This window comes from Sebastes fasciatus, chromosome 7 (assembly GCF_043250625.1).
Source record: "Sebastes fasciatus isolate fSebFas1 chromosome 7, fSebFas1.pri, whole genome shotgun sequence".
Taxonomy (NCBI): domain Eukaryota; kingdom Metazoa; phylum Chordata; class Actinopteri; order Perciformes; family Sebastidae; genus Sebastes; species Sebastes fasciatus.
In genome coordinates this window covers 29,043,981-29,065,922 of record NC_133801.1, presented here as the reverse complement: position 1 = coordinate 29,065,922, position 21,942 = coordinate 29,043,981, and the positions used below count along the sequence as shown (strand labels likewise).

The 21,942-nt window shown below is 40.8% G+C and overlaps 1 protein-coding gene across 9 annotated transcripts in view; it reads left to right on the top strand.

Annotated features, from left to right (window-relative positions):
* The first annotated feature begins 324 nt into the window (after window positions 1-324).
* The window catches only part of phldb1b (pleckstrin homology-like domain, family B, member 1b), a 104,876-nt gene continuing 83,258 nt past the window's right edge, over window positions 325-21,942 (top strand). For 3 of the 9 annotated variants that reach the window (XM_074640134.1, XM_074640133.1, XM_074640132.1), the window contains exons 1-4: window positions 327-652; window positions 1,706-1,807; window positions 6,613-6,736; window positions 8,596-8,766. In XM_074640134.1, coding sequence (XP_074496235.1) covers window positions 617-652; window positions 1,706-1,807; window positions 6,613-6,736; window positions 8,596-8,766 — 433 coding nt within the window. In that variant the 5' untranslated portion in view covers window positions 327-616. Of the gene's footprint in view, window positions 653-1,705; window positions 1,808-6,612; window positions 6,737-8,595; window positions 8,767-21,942 lie in introns of all 9 variants that reach the window. The other 6 variants (XM_074640137.1, XM_074640135.1, XM_074640131.1 and 3 more) reach the window with 5 other exon arrangements.

Here is a 21,942-nt window from a genome sequence, read left to right as displayed (position 1 = left end):
GTAAGACTGTTGATCGATGGTGTAATGCATCAGTAAGCTTTTAATCTGTTCAGCTTTTTTCGTCTCTCTGCTGGAATTAAACATATCAGCATAGAAAACATATTGTATTCTACTATTCATGGTTTATTCATAGTGGTTTGCTCAGTCAGGCATTGGGGATACATGTGTGTATTTACAGAACTCCTCCTTCCTCCTTGTTCACCACTTTATTCTGAGCTTTATTTATTATCAAATCACTTCAGTCATCACTCTCTCTTCCTTCCTCGCTTCCTCTTTTCTTCTTCTTCCTCACTCTTTTGATCACTGCTTACAAACACTAACACACACACATGTCTCTGTTATCTGGGACTTTGCTGCCAGTCAGGAATGTAGGTCTTAGTTTAGTGGAGCAAGCAGCAACAGGTCCACCTCCTGAATGGGAGTTTTTGTGGAGGACACTGCACTGGTACCTTTAGACAAAGAGCTGAGATCAAGACAAAGAGACAATCTGTGTTTCATGGAGAGAAGCGCATTGAAGGAAAACTGTGTTGAGTTCACTCTGCAGTCTTAAAGGTGTCCTGGTCAATCAAGTTCACACTGATAGGATTGAGTCAGTAGCCAGGAGCAGCTCTTTGCCATGGCGGCTATGCATGTGCTGGACAACTGGAGGAAGGTAATTATTATATTTAGAGACAACAAAGGACAGGTTAACACTAAAAAGTTGGTGGAAATTTCACATGAGCATAAAACCTGAGGGGGGGAAGCACTTTGTAGTTTGCAGAATTTTGAAGTTTTCTCCTTCCGGCTCAGAGTTTCTTATTGCACAAAAGCGTTTCCAACATTTGTTTTTATTTTCTGGGCTGTTTTGTGATTAACTGTTTGAGGCTTCCCCGAGGCCGACTCCTCTGAATATCATTTCATGGGTCTGTCAGAAGAGCAAATATGATGATATCGCAGCAGTGTTTTGCTATCCGGAGGGCAGAGCACATCAGAAACATATTTTCCATCCCTGCTGCACAACATTTTAGGCATGCAAATGACTCCGGGTACACTCTGATTTCTCTGTGATTGCTATAATTATGTGTTTTCTAACCTTACCGTGTGGTTTTTCTGTGCTTCCTCGCAACCGCAAGCTTCTCACATCTCATATAATGACTTCTCACATGTACATATTCACCCTTATGCAGAATCTGGCCATTTAACACACAAACCAATATAGACAGGGGATTTATTTATAGCCGTTTGTTCAGTGCTGACTTGATGGAAATACCCCAAAATGACTGAGTAAGAAGGGAGGAATTTGTGGGATTTGGACACAGTGTGTGTGTGTGTGTTTTCATAGAGACTGAGAGACAAGAGAGCAGCCAAGGTGGCTGATTTCCAGTGAATGTGTCAACTACCAAGGGATTTCAGTGCGTGTGCGTGTTTTAAGTGTGTTACTTCCTCAGAGCGTGTTGCTAAACACTGTCTACCATCTGTTGTGTGTGTGTGCGCTGACAGCATGAATCACACTTTGACACGTTAGTGTGGAGGCAGAGTGGGGAGGCGGAGTGGGGAGGAGGGGAAATCCCACTAAATATGGTTACGTTTTTGACCACGACGACATGAAACACACAAGATTTCGATACTGTAACTAACCGTTGTTGTCCTGCAGAGATGAAGTCACCCATGACGACTTTTGTTACTCAATGTCTGGCTAACACCATGCTCTCATTTCCTCCTTCAGGATCTTCATGTGTCGCAGGGAGCCGGGGACAGCTCAGTGGACATGGACCGCCTGAACAGGAACATGCCTGAGTTTGGACGGCAAACCCACCAGGTGTTACAGGTGAGTGTGAGTGTGTGTGTGTGTGTGAGTGTGTGTGTGTGTGTTTTTGGGATGTGGGGGATGTTAGCATAGGCTTAATGTAAGAAGTGGATTATGTGGACTATCGTTTTCAAGCCTTGAGATTGGCATTTTGGCCGTAGCCAGCTTGTTTTTGTGTGAAGTGATGCTTGGACTATAGAAGTTGGAGCTGGGGAACAGCAATGCCCGGCGGGGCCAAACCACCAGGAAGAGCGCCAGTCGTTGATCCCAACCTTTGTAGTGGCCAAACGGTGGTACTGCAACTTCAGTGTTCGTCATGTGATGCCATTGGGCCCAAAAATACTTTTTCCCATAGACTTACATTGGGGACATTTTTTTTTAGGTAATAAACCCCCCAGTACGAACACTCTAATAGCCCTTATTTAAATCATTAAAAGTTGTAAAACGCACTAATAGCTGAATCCAGAGTTATTTCCTGGCTGTAACGGCACCCACCTGTCACTCAAAGTGGCCACACCCTTAATTATGCATAATTTTAAGCCTTAATAAAATTTAAATGGGTGAGTTATATATAAAAACTCAACCCCCGTACAGTTGTCATGAATGCGTAAATTCCCCATAGAGACCAAAACCGTTTATTTGTACCAGGCTGTAAACATGTTTATTTCTGCTGTAACGTTGGGCATTTTAACATGGGAGTCTATGTGGATTGACTCCCTTTTGGAGCCAGCCTCAAGTGGCCACTTGATGAACTGCAGTTTTTGGCACTTCCACGTTGGCTTAATTTTTCAGCCTCGGGGGTGGATGGGAGTATGTGCTGATCCAACTTTTTCAGTCCCGATACCGATAGCAATACCTGGGCTTTGGGTACCGTTGCGATACCTGTGTTTAATTAATAAACTGTATGCCTCGCTGTGTGGAAGTGACTGGGATCATGTGTAAGGCAATGTCAGGCTTGACTTAAATACTGCTTTCCTAACAAATAAATGCATAGATATATATTTATTGAATTGTTATTTATTATTAAAATAATAAATCGTATACCAGCAACTTGGTAAAAGAATCTTCAAAATTAACTAATTAATTCCAGTATAAAATGCATATAGTGTATAAACATAGAATTGAATTGAATTGAATAGATCAGCTCCATTGTCACCGATACCGGATCCGGCTATTTGAGGCAGTACTGGCCCGATATCCGATCCGGTATCGGTGCATCCCCAGATGGGAGAGGAGATGGAGAGGGAGAAAACAGAGACAAAAGAATCAGAAAGAGAGAGCCTGAGATGGCGACCATCACAGGAAAAAACATAGTCATATGTTATCAGTGTGTCAGTTTTGTTCCATATTTCCAGTGTGGAAGCATTCACACACACAGTAAGCTCTCTCTTCTTCTGCTAACAGCATCCACTGATGTTAAATGTCACCACATTTGGCTGCTCTGACAGATTGTTGGCACCGTAGCTCTCCATGGGTGATGAATACAGCTGAAGGCCCAACTGAAGAGGCGGCAGGTCAGGTCGGGCACAGCTGGGACGCGTCCTGACAGCATATGTCAGTATGCTGTAAAGCAGGAATCTTCAGCCAGAGTCAGTAATTAGACAGACCCCGGAGATTGGATGTCTGAGTTTCCCACCTGCTGAGTCTGACAATCCCATCAGGCATTAAGGGGAGGGCTGAGCGTGTGTTTGTTTTCTACTGCACGTATGGGAGTTAGAGGGAGCAAGAAATGGAAGATAAAACCAGACGAGATTAAACTTTAATGATTCCTTTAGGGAAACTGGGACGTTGCAGATTTTTTTTTCCATGTCTACTATCTATTTAAGCGTTGTTGTCAATTATTTTGCTTTAAGTATTCTGATACATAGTGCACAAAAATTATCAGTTCAAAGTTGTACCATAAAAATCAAATACAATATATTTGAAGACAAATAGTATTTGAATTCGGAGCAGTGCATTACATTAAATGGTCTGTTCTGTATCAGACTGCATGCACAGACAGACGGAGGAGCAGGCTGTTGCTGTGTGCACCACATGGGAGCAGCAGCACACAGCAGATGAGGCAGTATGAGTCCTGCAGTGTTGCCCCACTGGCACCTCCCCTCTCCACCCATCACTCCCAGTAAGCCTCCCAGTGCCTCCCAGCCAGTCTCTATCTCAGAAATCCTCTTAGGCTTGACCCCACTCCACCGACGGCGACGACCACAATCACATAATCCTATTAGGACGCACACGGCCAGCTAACCAGCCGAGAGGCTGAGTCAATGATTGCGTACAGGTAGTAAATAAAGGAATGTAAAGGCTCAAAAGTGGGACAAAAAGATGCAGTCGCAGCAGGTTTTAAAATGCAAATGCCAGCGAGTGACTCCTCAGCCATCATTTAACACTTCACCAGGCACAGAGCTAGTTAGCTAAATGATCAACTGTCACTGGCACAGTATGCTGATGGATGTTAAATCATTAAAATGTCATTGAAATCATTGAACTATGAAGCAATTATAAATGGTTCCTGTGAGACTGAAATATTTATTAATTTTGATGTATTTTTAATCAACCAAGCAGGGTTTAAATATTCTGTATATTCTATATGATCCAAATAAGATACAAAAATAAGCAATACTTTACAACTCCCAACTTCATCTTTCAAATTCTGGGACCTAAAAACATGTCAACATGGCAAAATCACTCAATTTAAATATTTCCCAGCTGGAAGGGAACATCAGTCCTGAGGGCTGTCCTGGTGTATATTCCTCTTTGATATGCAAAAATATTTTTTTTTCTTTTCTCTCTTTGGAATAATGGATGCTACTCAACAGGAGAAGTAATTTGTTTCCTTATGTCAAACCCTGGGAGGTAAAGCTGCAGAGACAAAGAGAAAAACATTTTTGCTGCATCGCAGCCAGAACTCTCCTCTACACCGGCAGTATAATTTCACATTAAGGAGATGACTAAAAAGCAGAATTGTCTTTATGTTCAGGCATCGCCGTGCTGCAAAGTGTTCATCACAAGTTAGCTCGTTGAACGCCCTCCAGGAGCTTCATGTTTCTTAATTGCGGAGTGCTGTTGCTATGGCGACATCCCTTCCCCCTTGCTGTGCTGAGAGCACACGGTGGTGCTTTAGGCAGAGCTACGAGGGGGAGAGGGGGGGTCCACACACACACACACACACACACACACACACACACTTGCCTCAGTGTGTAGAGGGATATGTAAACAGCCAGAGCAGCCAGCTATGGAAATGACCTCCCATAGTGAAGACATTCAGACTCCTCTTCTCATCCCCAGAGTGGAGGATCAACCTCTCTCTGTAGGTCTGATGCATTAGTGGAGCAGTAAAACTGCAGTCTGTGCTGGACAGAAATATGAGTGTTATCTCTCCTCTGTGACTCCCCTGTAATACATATTCACATTGTTTGTGTCAGGCACAACCAATTAGAGCCGCTAATGGACAGGAAATGATTGCTGATTAGGTCCCATTCACCGCGTGCCATCGATTCAGACAGAGTTGTGCAAATAGAGACGGAGGATGTGACCTCTTTACGTTTAGGGGTGTAGACTACACATACAGTATGTTGCAATGTCTGCAAAGCTGTGATTGACGTGTTCTTTGTGGAGTCTTTGTGGCATTTTCTTTTTAATTTATAAGGGACTTGTAATGTTTAATACTTCTGGTGAATATAATCCAATCAGTCTTATTTCCATATATATATTTTGTATATACAGTTCCCTTTGTTAACACCTTATTTTGAAAACCGGATGTTGTCACATGTGTATACTTCCTCTAACTTCTCCAAGTCTGTCTCCAGCTCTCCCCGTCAGCTCCGTTCTCTTTATACATCCATGGTCAGCTCCATCGGGGCCGTTTGAATGCATTTAACATAAACGCCAGTATATGAGTGCACTATAGCTGTCGGACGATTTGACCAGCCATGATGTCTAGCGCTGCTTTTCCTGCAATGTGTGAAACCCAAAGTGTTTCCATACTTTACTGGATGTGTAGTGTTTACCACTTTGGATTTAAAATGTGAGGGTGCAGGTCGTATCCACGCCGACCCTCGGCCGTTTTCTACTTCCTCGTTTTGGCCGGCTGCGGTTTGTTTTGGTGACAGATACGGAACGGATATGACGTTACGTTACTAATACTACAACAATAAAAGTGGTAACTTCCTTCTACCTAGACATAGACTAAAATTAAGCAAATATATCAATTCTGGCATTAAATAATCAATTTCTTAAATCGTAAAAAAAAAAAGTGCGATACCTATGCAATTTACTTTATGTTTTATAGTAGAACTGCTATAAAAGGGAAAATCCCCTTCTGTGATAATGATTATACCACATATTCCACAACTGTTTTTATTTTCCTGGCAAAAGAAAAGAAAAGGCCTATAATCACTTGTCAATCTGAACAGTACATTAAAGAGGAACACCACCATGAAGAATTCCAATATGTTATTTCCGTGGCTTCGGAAAGTTCAATCAATATTTGTGAACATGAGTTACTCTCTCAAAGCCAGAAACCAGAGAAGTAAGTCTCAAACTTGATATTGTCTGTGGAGCAGTTCCAGTCTTTATACTTGATGAAATCACAAGTTTGAGTTTTAACGCTCTTTAACCACTTTTTGGATTTGGGAGAGAGTTGTTCATGTTTCCTAATATTTTTGGACAGTCTTAGACCATGAGAATAACATGACAAGTATGAATTTTGAAAATGAGCGTAGTATCCCGACCAAACTGTTGTTAAAAAAAGGCTCATTTATCCAAACCACAAACTCAGGATAAATGTAAATTTACAGTTTATTTATGACCTTTGACCTCCTTTTTAGAGCACTCCTTTGGACCTGATTGAGACCGGAAAGGGCCTGAAGTTCCAGGCAGAGCGCCCCCACCTGGTCAGCCTGGGTAGTGGACGACTGAGTACAGCCATCACCCTGCTGCCCCTGCCTGAGGGTGAGACATCCTCTGTAGCACCGACACACCAGTTAGCTTCAGAGAAGGACCTATAGATGCAACAACTGATGTCAGTGTTGCAGAATACAAAGGGTTTTGTGTTGTTAATTGATTTCCAATAATAAATATATACATACATTTGAATAAAGCAAGCATATTTGTCCACTCCCATGTTGATAAGAGTATTAAATACTAAAATAAAAAACTATGCACACTCATGCAATTAATCGCAATTAAACATTTTAATCGATTGACAGCCCTAGTTTCCAGTAATAGAAATCTGACTTGAGACACTCGATATGACAGACAGATTGCCTTCTTGTAAAACAAACAGGTATTTATAAGTTAAGACTCAATCAATCACCTTATTTTAAAATGATTTATCACATTTATAGGCTTTTACAAAGGAACACAACAACACACACACACACACACACACACACACACACTTAGAGTAAATCTCTGGTGACCTGACCCTGTTATCACCTCTATATCTATCTTTCGTCCTTGTCTGTCTCTTTGTCGTCATGCATGATGCCCTTTCTGTCTGTCTGTCAGTCTATCAGTACCTGTGTGTCTGCTGGTCTTCCTGTCTCTGTCTGTGCCTCTGTAGGCTGGTATGCAGGGAGATTCCAGAGGTTATGTCCAGGCAAGGATAGTGTGTGTGTGTGTGAGTCATTATGTGTGTGTGTGAAAGTTTCTTACCCTTGCCTATGACATTTTTCTGGGCCCTGGAGGGCATTACCACTACTATTGTTACTGCTGCTCAAGGGCGGGGGCGGTGGGGCGTTAAAGTCTGTCTGAACATCGTCCTCTGACCGAAGATTAAAATGCTGATAACTCACATGAGTCGCCTTTGGTTAAAACAGTGCGCTCAAGTAAAGTTTGTAGTAAAGATTATCCATCAAAAAGTGTCAGATATCTATAAAGGAAATTATTTAAGTAGGATTACAATACAGAGGTGTACATAGCATTTTACCTTTATTATGGAAAGAAAGCACAATAATCAATTTTATCTTAACTCCTTATTGGCTTTTTTGTGTTATCTACAGCAGGGGTTCTCAAACTGTTTGGGGCCAGGGACTCCCCTTACAGGGGAGAACATTTTCCAAGGACCCCCTCTTAATCGTAACACCGATTAAATGTATTCTACTACCATTTGTGCTCTTACATTACATCAAGACTATTTGTATTCTAAAACTCTTCAACCTAAATACTTAAGACCTGTTTTATAGTGATAAACAGAATCACATTTCAATTTGAATCATGTTAAGATAAAATAAGATGAGATGATCCTTTATTAGTCCCACAGCGGAGACATTTGCAATGTTATTGAATTTTAATACTACTTATATATCTTTTAAACAGAGGGGGATTTTATTCAAATTCTATTTGGACTTGACAGCATTTGTAGCCCACACTTCAAGTAATTGATCCTAAAAGCTTTCAGTATAGCAAGACTGGCATAGTCCTAATAAATCCAGATATTTAAATTTACCAGTCAGTAGCTGACTGTCAGTAAGTGCTTCAACTTAAAAAGAATGGACTTCTTGCTGTGTGTCACAATCATATCAGAGTTTCTGTTGGCCCAAAGCTACCGTGGGTGGGAGTAAAGGACACAATATGCTTGTTTTATTGCTGCAAATAGTCCCTATCTGTAGATTTGCACTTTTTAAATGATACAGCATAATTTTATAATTCGTAGAAAATAATTTCGCGGACCCCCTGACAGAGTGACACCGACCCCTGGGGGTCCCTGAATCCCACTTTGAGAATCACTGATATACATTATCAGAGGTGGACCACACTTACTGCATCACTTCAGATGTTATTCCAACATTTCTTCCATCCCCCCCCAGGCCGGACCACGCTGGGCCATGGTAACATGGACGTCAACATCCAGGGCCCCGGAGTGGCTGCCCAGCACTGCTACATAGAGAACAGGTCGGGGGTCATCACGCTGCACCCCTGTGGGAACCTCTGCGCCATTGACGGGCTCCAGGTCACACAGCCCGTCCGCCTGTCACAAGGTAGGAATCGGCTCAAACATCTGGCCCATAATGCACTCTGCTGTGGATGGTTTCTGTCTCTGCATCTTTGGTAGCACTTTACCTGAAGTGCGGTGGTAGTCCAGAGACTTCAGTCAACTTCAGGTAACTTCTGTCCAGGAGACCAGATTGTCAGCGACATTAAAACCAGCAGTTCAGTTTATTTTATAACTTTATTGCTTCTACTTTGTATGGATTTCCATTTTCTCCAGTGTAGAACAGACATTACAAGAAACCAATGAGCAGACGTTAAAGGATCATTATACCCCCGAGACAACATGGACCGTTTGTCCGTCCTTCCGTCCGTTCGTGTGTCACACATTCGTTTCCAGAGCAGAACTCGTAAACTATTTAATTTAGGAACTTCAGATTTGGCATGGTGGTTGACAGTGTGGTCTATAGTTGTGCCTTTTGGGGATTAGAAGTCCAGGGTGTCCATTAGTTAATTAGTTAATGCCCATTGATCCCATTAGTTCCAAAAGGGCAAAACCTTTGGCCCTACTTTGGTAGAGGTCAAGCGGTGAGCGGGGGTATGTGAGCCATGCTCACTTTTATTTCACCTGCGGACTGATCTGTATGATTGATATGATGGTTTCTGTGAGAGCTCTCTGCCTGGTCAGTGAAAATGCAGCCTATGAGCCAGCAGGTCTGTTCAATGAAATGCACAGTCTGTGCTTTTAAATAGCCATTGATTTAGGAACAGCCCGAGGTTCCTGCGTTAATTAGTTAACAGAGTGAGCTTTGCTGTGCTCAGGCGTGCAGATATTAAAGAAACCGGAGGGAGAGATGAATCGATTTTCAATCTGCTACAGCCTGGGTGGGTCTTAGATCGAACGCTGTGGAGAATTTTACTAAAATGATCCCCTGGGATCGGCAGTTTAAAGGTAAAGGGTTGCTTTAAAGGTAAAGTAAGGAGGTTAACTGGGAGCCTCGACACAGAAACACAAACCCACAAAGTAGAAAGTCACAAGACAATGTGGCTGCAAGGATCTCTCTGATTTATGGATTTTTAAAAAAAACAATATATTGATTGAGATTTTAGATTTTTCTGATTATGGAATTTTGAAAGAGAGGTGTGCTGCATGTGTCACTTTACAAAAATGCAGCAGAACGTAAGATCTACATTGGCTGTCACACTCATTGCATTAAGTGCTGGTTTTCAGACGAGCGGGGGTAGAACCTGGACGGTTCAAAGCTTTATGACACGTCTGAGCTGAAGCACAAAAGTGATGTGATGCATTCACACTTTCAGAAGCTACAGGAAATAATAGTTTTGGCTGTCATTCTTAACATTTTACTCACCGATCTGGCGTCTCTCCGACATGGCATCATCTTAACAATGGAGTCCATTAGGGGAAGCAATACAAGTAATCAAATATTCAGACAGGTTTAAACAAATCCCCAGTTTAACCCCGTATTCTGGACCAAGTTATTTAGAGGCACACGTCGGACATTAAAATCATCAACGGTAATTATTTTGACAGTGCAGTTGGTGATTATAATGTATGATTTAGGGCTGAATAATTGCATGATTGTCCATAGTCAATCGCGATTAATCGGAAATTAATCACACATTTTTTTTATCTGTTCAAAATGTACCTTAAAGGGAGATTTGTATTTAATACTCTTATCAACATGGCAGTGGGAAATTATGCTTGCGGTATGCAAATATATTTTTGGAAATCAATTAACAACACGAAACAATGACAAATATTGTCCAGAAACCCCGACAGGTACTGCATTTATCATAAATATGCTCAAATCATAACATGGCAAACTGCAGCCCAACAGGTAACAACAACTGTCAGTGTGTCAGTGTGCTGACTTGACTATGATTTTCCCCAAACTACATGTGATTATCATAAAGTGGGCATGTCTGTAAAGGGGAGACTCGTGGGTACCCATAGAACCCATTTTCATTCACATATCTTGAGGTCAGAGGTCAAGGGACCCCTTTGAAAATGGCCATGCCAGTTTTTCCTCGCCAAAATGTAGCATAAGTTTGGAGTGTAATTTAGCCTCCTTCTCGACAAGCTAGTTTGACATGGTATAACCTAAAACAACCTAAAAATAGCAAGTTGCGTTAATGCGTTAAAGAAATTAGTGGTGTTAAAACACATTTGCATTAACGTGTTATTATCACGTTAACTTTGACAGCCCTAATATGATTATATATATATTTTTAGTGTATAGACACCCGATATTTGTTTTAAGACCGACTTTAATTTTTTTTTAAACTTATCCTTTAAAATGTAACTCAGTTTGGGTCATAACTTTAATGGACACCATTGTTTTCTCCACTGTATCATGCTTTACTCCCCACAGAGTTTGGGACAGAGCAGAGTTTTCCTAATACACCAACACCAGAACAAAACCCTTCATATGAGACAAATACTGTAAATGTTGTATCAGTTAGGAAGGTGGGATCAATCCTGTCCAGTGCTGCTTAAACAAATCAGAGAGGAAGTAAAACTATAGACCACGTAACGGTTTCGATTTAGTCATGGAAATTCATAGAAGTATACCTCAGAGGGAGCACATTGTGTTATGAGAATGAGGTAAAGGCACACTACTCAGCATTACTCACACTGCACACAGGATGTGAACCCCCCCCCGACTCTGCTGCTGAGCAGTGGTGGAAGAAGTACTCAGATCTTTTACTCAAGCAAAAGTAGCAATACCACAGCGTAGAAATACTCTGTTACAAGTAAAAGTCCTGCATTCAAAATCTCTTTGCTTATCTTAAGTAAAAGTACAAAAGTCAGAATATACTTAACGTACCAAAAGTGAAAGTACTCATTTCAGAATGAATTTCCCTTTTTTTTCATGACGCTCAGCACGACTTTCAAAAACTTATTTTTTGTGCGTTTTCCTACGAAGGTCCAGCATCACGTGATCAGTCTTTTCAAAATAAAACTACTTAGTTAGGTTTAGGTAGAGATCGACTTGGTTAGGCTTAGGCAACGAGCTACTAAGTTAGGTTTAAGAAAAGGTTGCGGTTTGGGTATCAATAACTCCAGAAGTGGCGTAACGTAAGTACGTAAGTTACTTGACAAAAACTACTTACTTAGGTTTAGGAAAAGTTCGTAGTTTGGATTAAAATAACTCTGGAAGTGACGGAACTTAAGTACGGAGGTTCCGTGACAAATAAATCAGCTCTGACTTGTGGTTTCACACGGGACATGAACACCGGTCACCTGGGTGAAAGTCCTGTGTTTTTGACCCACCCATCCACCCTGACCTCGTCCCTATATGGCGTTCGCTGCTCTCTATACTTCCCGGTTTCGTGCTGACCACAAAAAATTGTGAAATTCGTGTCTATGTAGACAAATCAATATGCTAATAGCACCAACAGTACATACTGCATGGAATAAAATCTGCATTTCTTTGTGATGTACGTGTAGAAGAACATGTGTGTTGTCTGTCAGTGTGTCCCTCTGTCTTTTGGTATTTCAACCTGGACTGTGGCTGGGTAACCTGAGCGGGGACCAAGGGCTATTTATACAGCCCCCCCCCACCCTACCCCAGACAGATCCCACTTTAGCCCCAGAGGGGGTTTCAGGTTGAAGAATGATTGTGAGGGTAAACCTGAGTTCACTGTCCGGGGCCCGGAACAGTTGGAGTGACAGTTGGAAGAGCTGACGCAGTAATGGAAGTTGGTTGTTGACAAGGCGGTATCGCTTCCCAGGGTGATGCCGATCTAATTTTACAGCAGGAAGTGGATCAGACATTATGGGTTACACACCATTTCATTTACCACTCCCATGAGCTATGTAGGCCTACTATTATATGAGTAATACATTGCAGTATACTTAAATGTTCACATGAATTAGGGCCTAGAGGATGCATCATAGTAAGATATCAGACATTAGATCATCACAGATAATGCTATCTGTACTCTGTTGTTTTACTGTGAAAATAAATAGCAATGTGATGGCTTCGACTTGTCAGCGTTACAATTTATAGAAAGTCAAGCAGCAACAAGTCAGTATTGTTGCAAAATGAAAACAACACGCATTTAGCTGTAATCTGCTTGGATTTACAACATAAATCAGAAGAGCCGGTGGAGGGAAATCCCAACAATGAAAGGGCATGTCAAAACTAAGCCAGTTTGTTCAAAGCAGGATGATCTGATGTGTTAAAGGGATAAAGGTTGGTCGGCGTGATTCAGCCTATCAGAGGGTCCACGAGAGGGAGAGGAGGCACGGACGAAAATCTCTACATTAATTGAGGAGGACATTAAGACGAGCTAGTTTCTGGCTAAACTTCTAAACCCGTTTACACCGTGAACAGAGTAATAACCGATGACATGATGGATACCAAGTATTTAACATTTGTAACTAAAATATCTTGCAGACATACAGTTTGTGTAGGAGGTACTCTAAATGGGAAAAACATGTATAACTCATTGATTATTTTTGAATAATTCAAAAAGTTTAAAGGTGCACTCCACCAATTTTTCCACATCAGATTCGGTTACTAGTCACTAGGGGGACTACTCAGCCTTTGAAAAACGATTTCTGTTGCCGTGGAGGAGCTTTATCAAGCCCATGTGAAAATGACCCTGATGAAGATCATAGTGATGTCATCAGGGTTATATCAGCGTGGGCTTGGTGTCGAGAACTCTTGACAGAAAGTGATATAAACTCGATACGTTGAGTATTTACCGGGCAAGATGGGTCTAAGAAAAATATGATATTGAGTTGCATTATGGGAAATGTGGGATTCAGGGTTTTTGGAGCTTGATACATACAAAAGATTAAAAATCAGGATATCTCAACCTCTGCTGCTTTGATTTAAACCTCCATCTGTCTCTTGTGATTCCCTACTTTATGGTTTTGTAATAAATCACCTGAGTGCTCCTTTAACAGGGTCAATCATAGGTTTGACTTTCTGCTGTACGATATAGTAACATTATTCTATACCAACTTGTATCTTACAATAGTAACCGTCTCATACTGGTCCCCCAGCCCGCTCGCACAAAAACTTATGAATGCCACAATTTGCCACGTGTGTTTTAGTGATGTTTGTGACGTGTTTTCCGTAGTTATGCATAACCTAACATGTCATGTTGTTTCTTAAATTGTTTTTTAAACCTAACTGTAACAAATGACACGTGAATGTTATTCATACTTATACTCCATTATATTTACTATTAATATTATATTGTACTCTTTACATCACTATTTTTATTTTAAAGGTGTACTTTTGACACTTTTTTGCCAATAATACTTTTCTTCTTTTAAGTTACATTTAGAATGCCTGACTTTTACTTTGAACAGAGTATTTGTACAATGTTGTACTGCTACTTTTGCTTAATGGAACATTGTGTATAGCATTTAGGGAGATTTATTGGCAGAAATGGAATATAATATTCATATTTTCTTGAGTGTATAATCACCTGAAACTAAGAATCGTTGTGTTTCGGGTCCATCTTTCTACAGTAGCCCAGACCGGAAAAAAAACAAAACACTGGGATTTGAGAGAGCCGTTTGCATTTTCACGTTTTCGCGTCGGCCACCGTATAGTTCTCCTACACACTCGGCCACACGGGAGAAGTTTCAGTTGGTTGCAATCTGCAACCTCACCGCTAGATAGTGCCAAATCCTACACACTGCACCTTTAAGTAAAGCACCACAGACCTCATGCAGCCCATACCTGACTTTTTGTTTATTACACTATATGTTTGTTGTTTCAGTAGGAAAGCACTGACTCTATTTCAAGTCAGTGGGAAAGATAAATATTATCATAACCAAATGATCACACTATCATAATATTTACTGCGGAAGCTATAATGTGCCTCGAGGGAACACTTATCCTGAATACTCCCTTTAATGTGTGTGTTTTATGGCTTTCAAATATGTCTGGCAATACTTCACCTTTGTTCTTTTATAGAGTGATAAAAGAGGGATGTGAGAGAGAGAGAGAGAGAGAGAGAGAGAGAGACACACCTTGGCATGCCCCCTCACTCTGGCTCTGTTAGAAAGCTTTATTGACATGGCAGATTAAAGCATATAGTGGATGTTATCAAAACAATGTAGACTATAGGTCACAATCTGACATTAACATAATCCATAAATCATTTTTTTGTATTGATCAGTTAAATTGTGGATTAAGATGTGTCCCAGTGGTTCACTTCCGTGGTCCAGAGACCCCCCTCCTCCAGTCTCTCTCTCTCATTGCACAGCTCTGACTCAGGATCTCCACCTTCTTTTCCTCCTCCTCCTCCTCCTCCTCCTCCTCTCCGGTTTCTTGCTCTCTGACAGCCCGGCTGACTCTCTCTCTCTGCGGGCTGAGAGATGACTGTGAGCCAGCTGTTTGAGATCCAGGAGCAGTACTGAGAGATAGCGTCTTTACTGCGGGACTATAGCAGGAGGAGGGAGACAATGGAGACAACAATGACTGTAAACTCCCGCACTGACTGGCTCGTTTGAATGAACTGGGATATATAAACCAACGCATCAGTGGATGAACCGGTGTTTTTAACAAGTGGGCAAACAGACAGCTCCCCTTTGTGAACACTCAGATATCTGCAGAATATATTAGTCTATGGGGCTTTTAGGATTATCATAACAAAAGAGCGTCAGGACAAAACCCCATAAACGCTCAGACTGTTGTTCAGACTGTTGTTCAGCAATAACGAGCAAGAAACGGAGGAAAAGAAACACGTGGCTTTTATTTAAAGGAGCAGAGGCGATGAAAACACCGGAGGGAGAGAGGAGTTTCATTCACTGGAGTTAAAGTAAGTTGTTTTTACTGTGTGTTAGTGAAATAAGGTATTCAGTGGTTGCATGTCGGTGCTTGTGGTGTTTGCTTTCAGCACTTGTGATTAGTTGGAGCCGGTGGATGGAGTTACTCACTGTGTGGTTGGGAAAGTAGGCTAACAGAGTAACATTGTGCTTCTTGAGGCTCAGTTTTTGTGACTAGCTAGTCTCATATTGTGGCCACTAACTGATAATGTTGGAAAACACATATTCTTGCATTGCTTTTGTTCCATTTTGAGTTGTTTTCAGTCAAAACGCACACTTTCGCCAAACTCCGTTTAGAAAGCTTACAATTGTAACATTGTGCTCTCATATCGTTAAATTACATGTAGTATAACATTATGTACGGCTTTACGCGAGTTAATAAGTGGTTCTACGTAATTCGGCATACATATACCAAACATTACTTACTCCAGCTTTTAAAAATTCTACTTTTATTGTAGTCTTACTCGTCACTCGTCCAGTGAAGTTTACCCTAGTGGGTTGGTAGCTAGCGGTGTTAGCAAATTACAGAAACATCACATTTTATTTACATTAAGGATTAAATTTCGTTTTTTTAATGCCGATTGTTTAGAAATATCCTTCAGACGCTATTTAGTTGTTTAAAACACACCTTAATGCGAGGACATTTTGCCTACATGCAAGAACACCTTAAACTGCAGGATTTTTCAACGGAGTCTGGTGTGTCACCACATGCAACATGAACACCTGCTCTAACGTTGCTGTCTCCAGCCACTCAGTTCTAACTTCAACCCACTGCCTCCATGTGAGTTCTGTTTATAGACTACAAACATATACAAGTCTGCCAGATTTGCAGATACCCCCCATGCAGCCTGGCATGACCAGACCTCACTGTGTCTGTCTACTGTTACACTGCTATTCCTGGTTGCCAATGTGACCTAACCAGGGCCGGTAACTGGAATAGAATTGAGCTTTCCTTTCATGCATTCTGCTTATTCCGAGGCCTCCTGGGTCCATGAGTTCTCATCCTCTTTGACGGATAGGTGGAGTATTGCTATAGATTTCCAGATTGTACTGCGGGTCCCAGTCAGCCATATGGGCAGTACGAAACCAGGACCTTCTCCCTGAGCCATTGTTCTCTACCACATTACTCTACAAGTGTGGTCATTCTCTCCTCCTCCACCACACCTCGTCAACATCTGTCATCTCTGACACATTGCGTTGACCCCATTGTCCAAAAAGGATGTGAGGAGTCAGAGAGAAGGTCCCTCTGCAAACAGTCATCAGGCTGCTGTGAATGTGATGTGGTTCTCCCAGCGGGCCTAGAGCACAGGTCAGTTAGCGTGGGACAACGGGGGCATCTCGGTGCAGAGAGAGAGGAAAGGAGCCGGTAGCAGCTGGCGTGCATACGCCGGGTCCGTGTGTGTGTGTGTGTGTGTTCCTGCATGTTGATGTTGACACAGTCTTTGACCGTACATCCTCCGACTACACTGAGGTCACGGCAATGTGTCCAGATGAGGCCGTGGTTAAACACTACAAATATATAGCCCGGTGTCTCTAGCGGACCAGCGTTGTGTTCACACTGAGGATCTTTGTACTGAATTCCACACTGCTTACAATACCTGATTTGTTTTATTAATGGTTAATATGTATTCATGAATGGAGCCCATGTATGACAGGACGAGCTTGTATGTAACAAAAGACCAAGGAAGAAGGGAAAGCTAACCAGATAACTGCTTATAACCGAAACAATTGATCGGAGAGTATAGAGAGGCGAAGCCCCGCCCCTTCCGGTGGACCCCATGGGACCTTATTTCGGAAAAAAATATGTACGGTAGCCATCGGCGAGAGACAAATCATTTTTTGATCCCGTTCGTGTTTGTCAATTTAAAAGATAATTTTGCAAGTCAAGAAAGTCTCAGTTTGTCGTAGTATCATTTAGTTTTGTGTGAAACCGCTCGGTGAACTACATCTCTCGTCTTGCACAATACACGTCTTTTTATCAGCCGGGAAGCGAAAGAACCAGGGAAACATGTTGATCGTGTGAGTACATCCTAGTACAAAACACACAGGCATCGTAGCTTTAGCGAGAGAGACGTCACTTATGTGACTTTTGGGTGTGTAGTCTTAATTATGTATTTTCACAGACTGATACTTCAACAGTTTTACAACAAACTGAGACTTCCTTGACTTGCAAAATGATCTTTTACATTGACAAACATCATGTGTGTGATTCACGGCGCAATTCAAACGGGATCAAAAGAATATTTGTCTTTTTCTAAAAATGAGGTCCCATGGTGGTCCGGCGGAAGGGGGCGGGACATTGCCTGTCTATACTCGCCCGTCTATATATACTGTCTATACGCGAGACTATACCTGTGAAAAAGGAGCACCTTGATGTGAAGCACCAGAGCAGCCAATCTAAATGGGAAACAATAATATCACACCTGATCAAGTTTAATGAATTGCGGAAGCTATGATTATTATTTGGGTATTATATGTGCAGCTATAGGTAACACATGTCAATGAAGGGATTTAAAAAAAAAAAACCTGCTTAAAGTCAGTAAGTGACAGGCTTGGGTTTGTGATTTTCCCAGGACAGGACACAATCCATACACTGTATGCATACAGAATATTAATTAGGCTGCTTTGAGCAACAGTGCACCTCTAAACCACGTGTAGATCACATAGTTTGGTTTAATATTTATTGATGCTCGGCCTTCAGCCATCTGCCTCTGGGAGCATGTTTAACAGCAGGAGATTGGCTTTAGTTGTTCTGACAAAGGGAGGAGAGGGGGTGTAGGGGTGTGGGGGGCAGGGAACATCTGTTCGGACAAGCGGTAACCAGCCTCCGACACGTTACTGTGATGAGCGTCCACTAGAGACAGCAGCTGACAGCTTGCCGGATACTGCATCTGGTCTGATGTGGATGCTGTGAGCATGCGGGATCTGATTAAGTGTTTTAAAGGGGCACTCCGCAGATTTTACACATGACGTTCAGTGTACTCGTCAGGAGGGGGTACTTCTCAGACTGTGAAAATAGCTTCATGATGTCTCCTGTGGCTCTGAAGGAAGCTCATTGACATAAAGTAACCGGTTGCATCATGGGAAATGTAGGATTCAGGGGGAATTGAAAGCTTGACTCATACTAGAGGCTAAAAGTCAGAATATATCAGCTTCTGCTGCTTTGATTTTGACCATTCTTTTTAAAATCTGGGTTTAACCATCATTTATAAATGGTAAATTGATAGCTATTCAAATTTAGTTGATAGTTATTCAAACCATGAAACTATAATTAATAATTTAAACTAATTATTAGTAATGCTATGATTTATATTATTTTACAGTTTATTGTTGCACGCATAAGATTTTATATACTATATTTTGTAAGTATTTGTTAATGATTACAAAATGCTTTGTAAACCTTTTAAGAAATTGTTTGTAAAACATCTATAAATATTAGATACATAGATATTTGAAACACTTTGTTAATGGTTAATAAATAATGTGTAAAGCATCTATAATTGTTATTTAGATAGATAGTTAATACTTTGTCAATGTTTAATAATTGGTTCCTGGTCTATTTGTCTATTTAATGTTTATAGATGTTTTAAAATCGATTTTGTAAAAGTTTACAAATCATTTGGTAACCATTAATGAATACTAAATAAAGTATATCAAATGTTATAATGTGTACAACAATAAACTGTTAATAAATAGTTTACTAATGTAATCAGAATGTAATTGTTATCGCCTCTTATTAGCTATGATACAATAAATAATATATAAATTAATTGTCATATTACACAAAATAATGATAAAACAGAAATTATAGCATTGCTAATATTTATAATTATAGTGTACATTATTAATTATCATTTGATTGTTTAACAGTAAAATATCTATTAACTAAGTTTAATTAACTATCAATAGGACATTTATTAATGATGGTTATTATAAAGTGTCACTTTAACTCTCTGGAAATCTGATTTTTAAAGAGTTGATTTGGATTAATAAAATCTTTCCCTGTTAAGGTTGGTTCGAGTTGCAGAACACTTGGAATACTTTCATCACAAATAATTTGCCACATGCTTTTTAAACGCATGTGTCACGTTGCTTTCATGTTAACTACATGCATGTTTAACTCTTTGTAGTACTATTAACAGCTCTTACATATGAAACTGCACTTTCTGGGATCGTAAATGTGAGCTTCGTTGTAAATACCTCTGAACCCTCTCAGCATTGATGTGGTGAGTGTTACTTGGGACCTCAGGGTTTGCTGGTGATTTGGTAAATTTACAAAAAATGCAACTGACAAAAAATATATATTCCCAGTATCAGGAATGATTATTTTAAAACCACCCCACACACGAAGCATATATTTATTCCATATAAAATGTTATGATCACAGTTTGTAAAACTTTGACAGGACAGTATAAGGACACAACCTATTTATTGGATTTTTTATATGTGACCCACATTCTAACTGAATTTGCTGCACAACATAAACTCAAAAAGCATGTGTGTGTGAAGCAGCTGCCCAGAAGCAACCGCTGTCTCCAGATATCTTCCATCGTGGCATCTCGCTGGCGTCAGACTGGTTCGAACATGTGATCACTTCTTCCAAGTCATTTCTTCCAACCTTTTTTATTTGTTCAGACGGTTATTCCCACATGATGGGAATGTAGGGTTAGACCTCTCCTCCTCTTCCTCCTCTTCCTCCTCTTCCTCCTCCCCTGTGTGCTCCTTTCAAACCAGTCCCATATCTTCCTCTGGTATGTGCGTGTTGTGTTTGATGGCCCCTGGCTCGGCGAAAGGCAGTCATTGATTAACTGGTGGGTTTGACTCTGGCCTTAGCCGAGGCTGTAAACCATCAGCTTTCCATAGCAACCGTCAGCCATAGTTTTGGGCATCTCTTTTGTCTGCGGCTCCTCTGCGCTTTAGTGACGTCCAAGGCTGGTGGTTTAGTGGCGACGCCTTTTGTTTGTTGCGCACAACGGTAAAGTCTCAAGATGACCCAAAGTTTCTCCACAGTTAGCTGATAGTAAATAACACGTAGCAGTAGCTACAGAGACTTGGCGAGGAGAATGCAGTCTGGCTGACAGGATGAGTGGATTGAAGTGTAGCGAAGCTTCATAAATACATAGCTTCAGAGTATAATACGGTGATTTTCTGCTGTGAATCACAGTCGGGACGTAGGAAGGAGGATTTCCTCCGCTGCTGCTGCTGGTATGCGTAGCGCTCTCATCATAGCATCAAATGGAAAGCTTTAACTGCACCTTTTAGATTTTCTCTAAGCTCTTTTAGAAGAGCAGACTGTACTGTGTGCTGTAAATAACTTTGGACATACATTATAAGCTCTTTTTTTAGTTAAGGCCCTACTCGGTGTGGGATTTAAAGACACTTTAAAGCCAGTCTGTGTAACTTTTGAAAGAAGGAATTGCACCTTCTTCCTCCACTAAATGAAAAGTTGAATCATAAGAAATAAAATGAACCCTTGCTCAATTCAATACTCTCGGAGGTTGTGCTGCTACAGCCTGACTTGGACTGGTATGACCAGTATAGCTTATTGTGTCTTGATAATTGGGTGCCGATTCAATATGTATTACCATTTTTAAGTATTGCGATTCGATATTACGATTTATTGCAATTTTTGTTCCGTTTTTTAACACTAAACCATGGGAACAAGTTGAATCATACACCTCTAGGGACTTTTACTTTGGAAAATATCTCAATGAATACGGTAATTTCAGCAAGTATGTAGTCAGAGAATTAAAACAAATCTGTCATTGTGAGTAATTGTTTATTTAATTTTTTCACAGCAACCAAAAAACAAAATCAAAGAATAAAGACATTTCCCTTTCAATTTAGTTGTATTTGCCTTCTAATTTATAAGGGACATGTTACATTTTTTATACTTCTGGTGAATATAATCCAATCAATCTTATTTCCATATATGTATTTTGTATATACAGTTCCCTTTGTTAACACCTTATTTTGAAAACCTGACGAAGTCACACGTGTATACTTCCTCCAACTTCTCCAAGTCCGTCGCTAGCTGATGTGGTCTAGAACCAGGCTACCTAAGAGGATCTCTGCTGGCAGCTTTCCACTCTTTAAGACATGGAAATAACAAACAGCAAGTTAGTGCACTAGTTGCTCCAACAAAACAGATTCAAACCATTATCCCTTCGCTGGCCACAACCCTCAGAATCTGGTAGATTTTCTCCGGAAAAACAAGAAATGGTACACAGAAATGTTGGAGCGGTTCACGATTGTGGTTAGCTTGGAATAAACAGAAGGACTAGATAGTTGGCATGATGATAATGATAACTGTTATACTTGAACAGAAAGAGAAAAGAGTGCTAAACCATATCAAAGAACAATCCCAGTACTGCATACAGTACTTAAATACCAATATTCTTCCCATTTC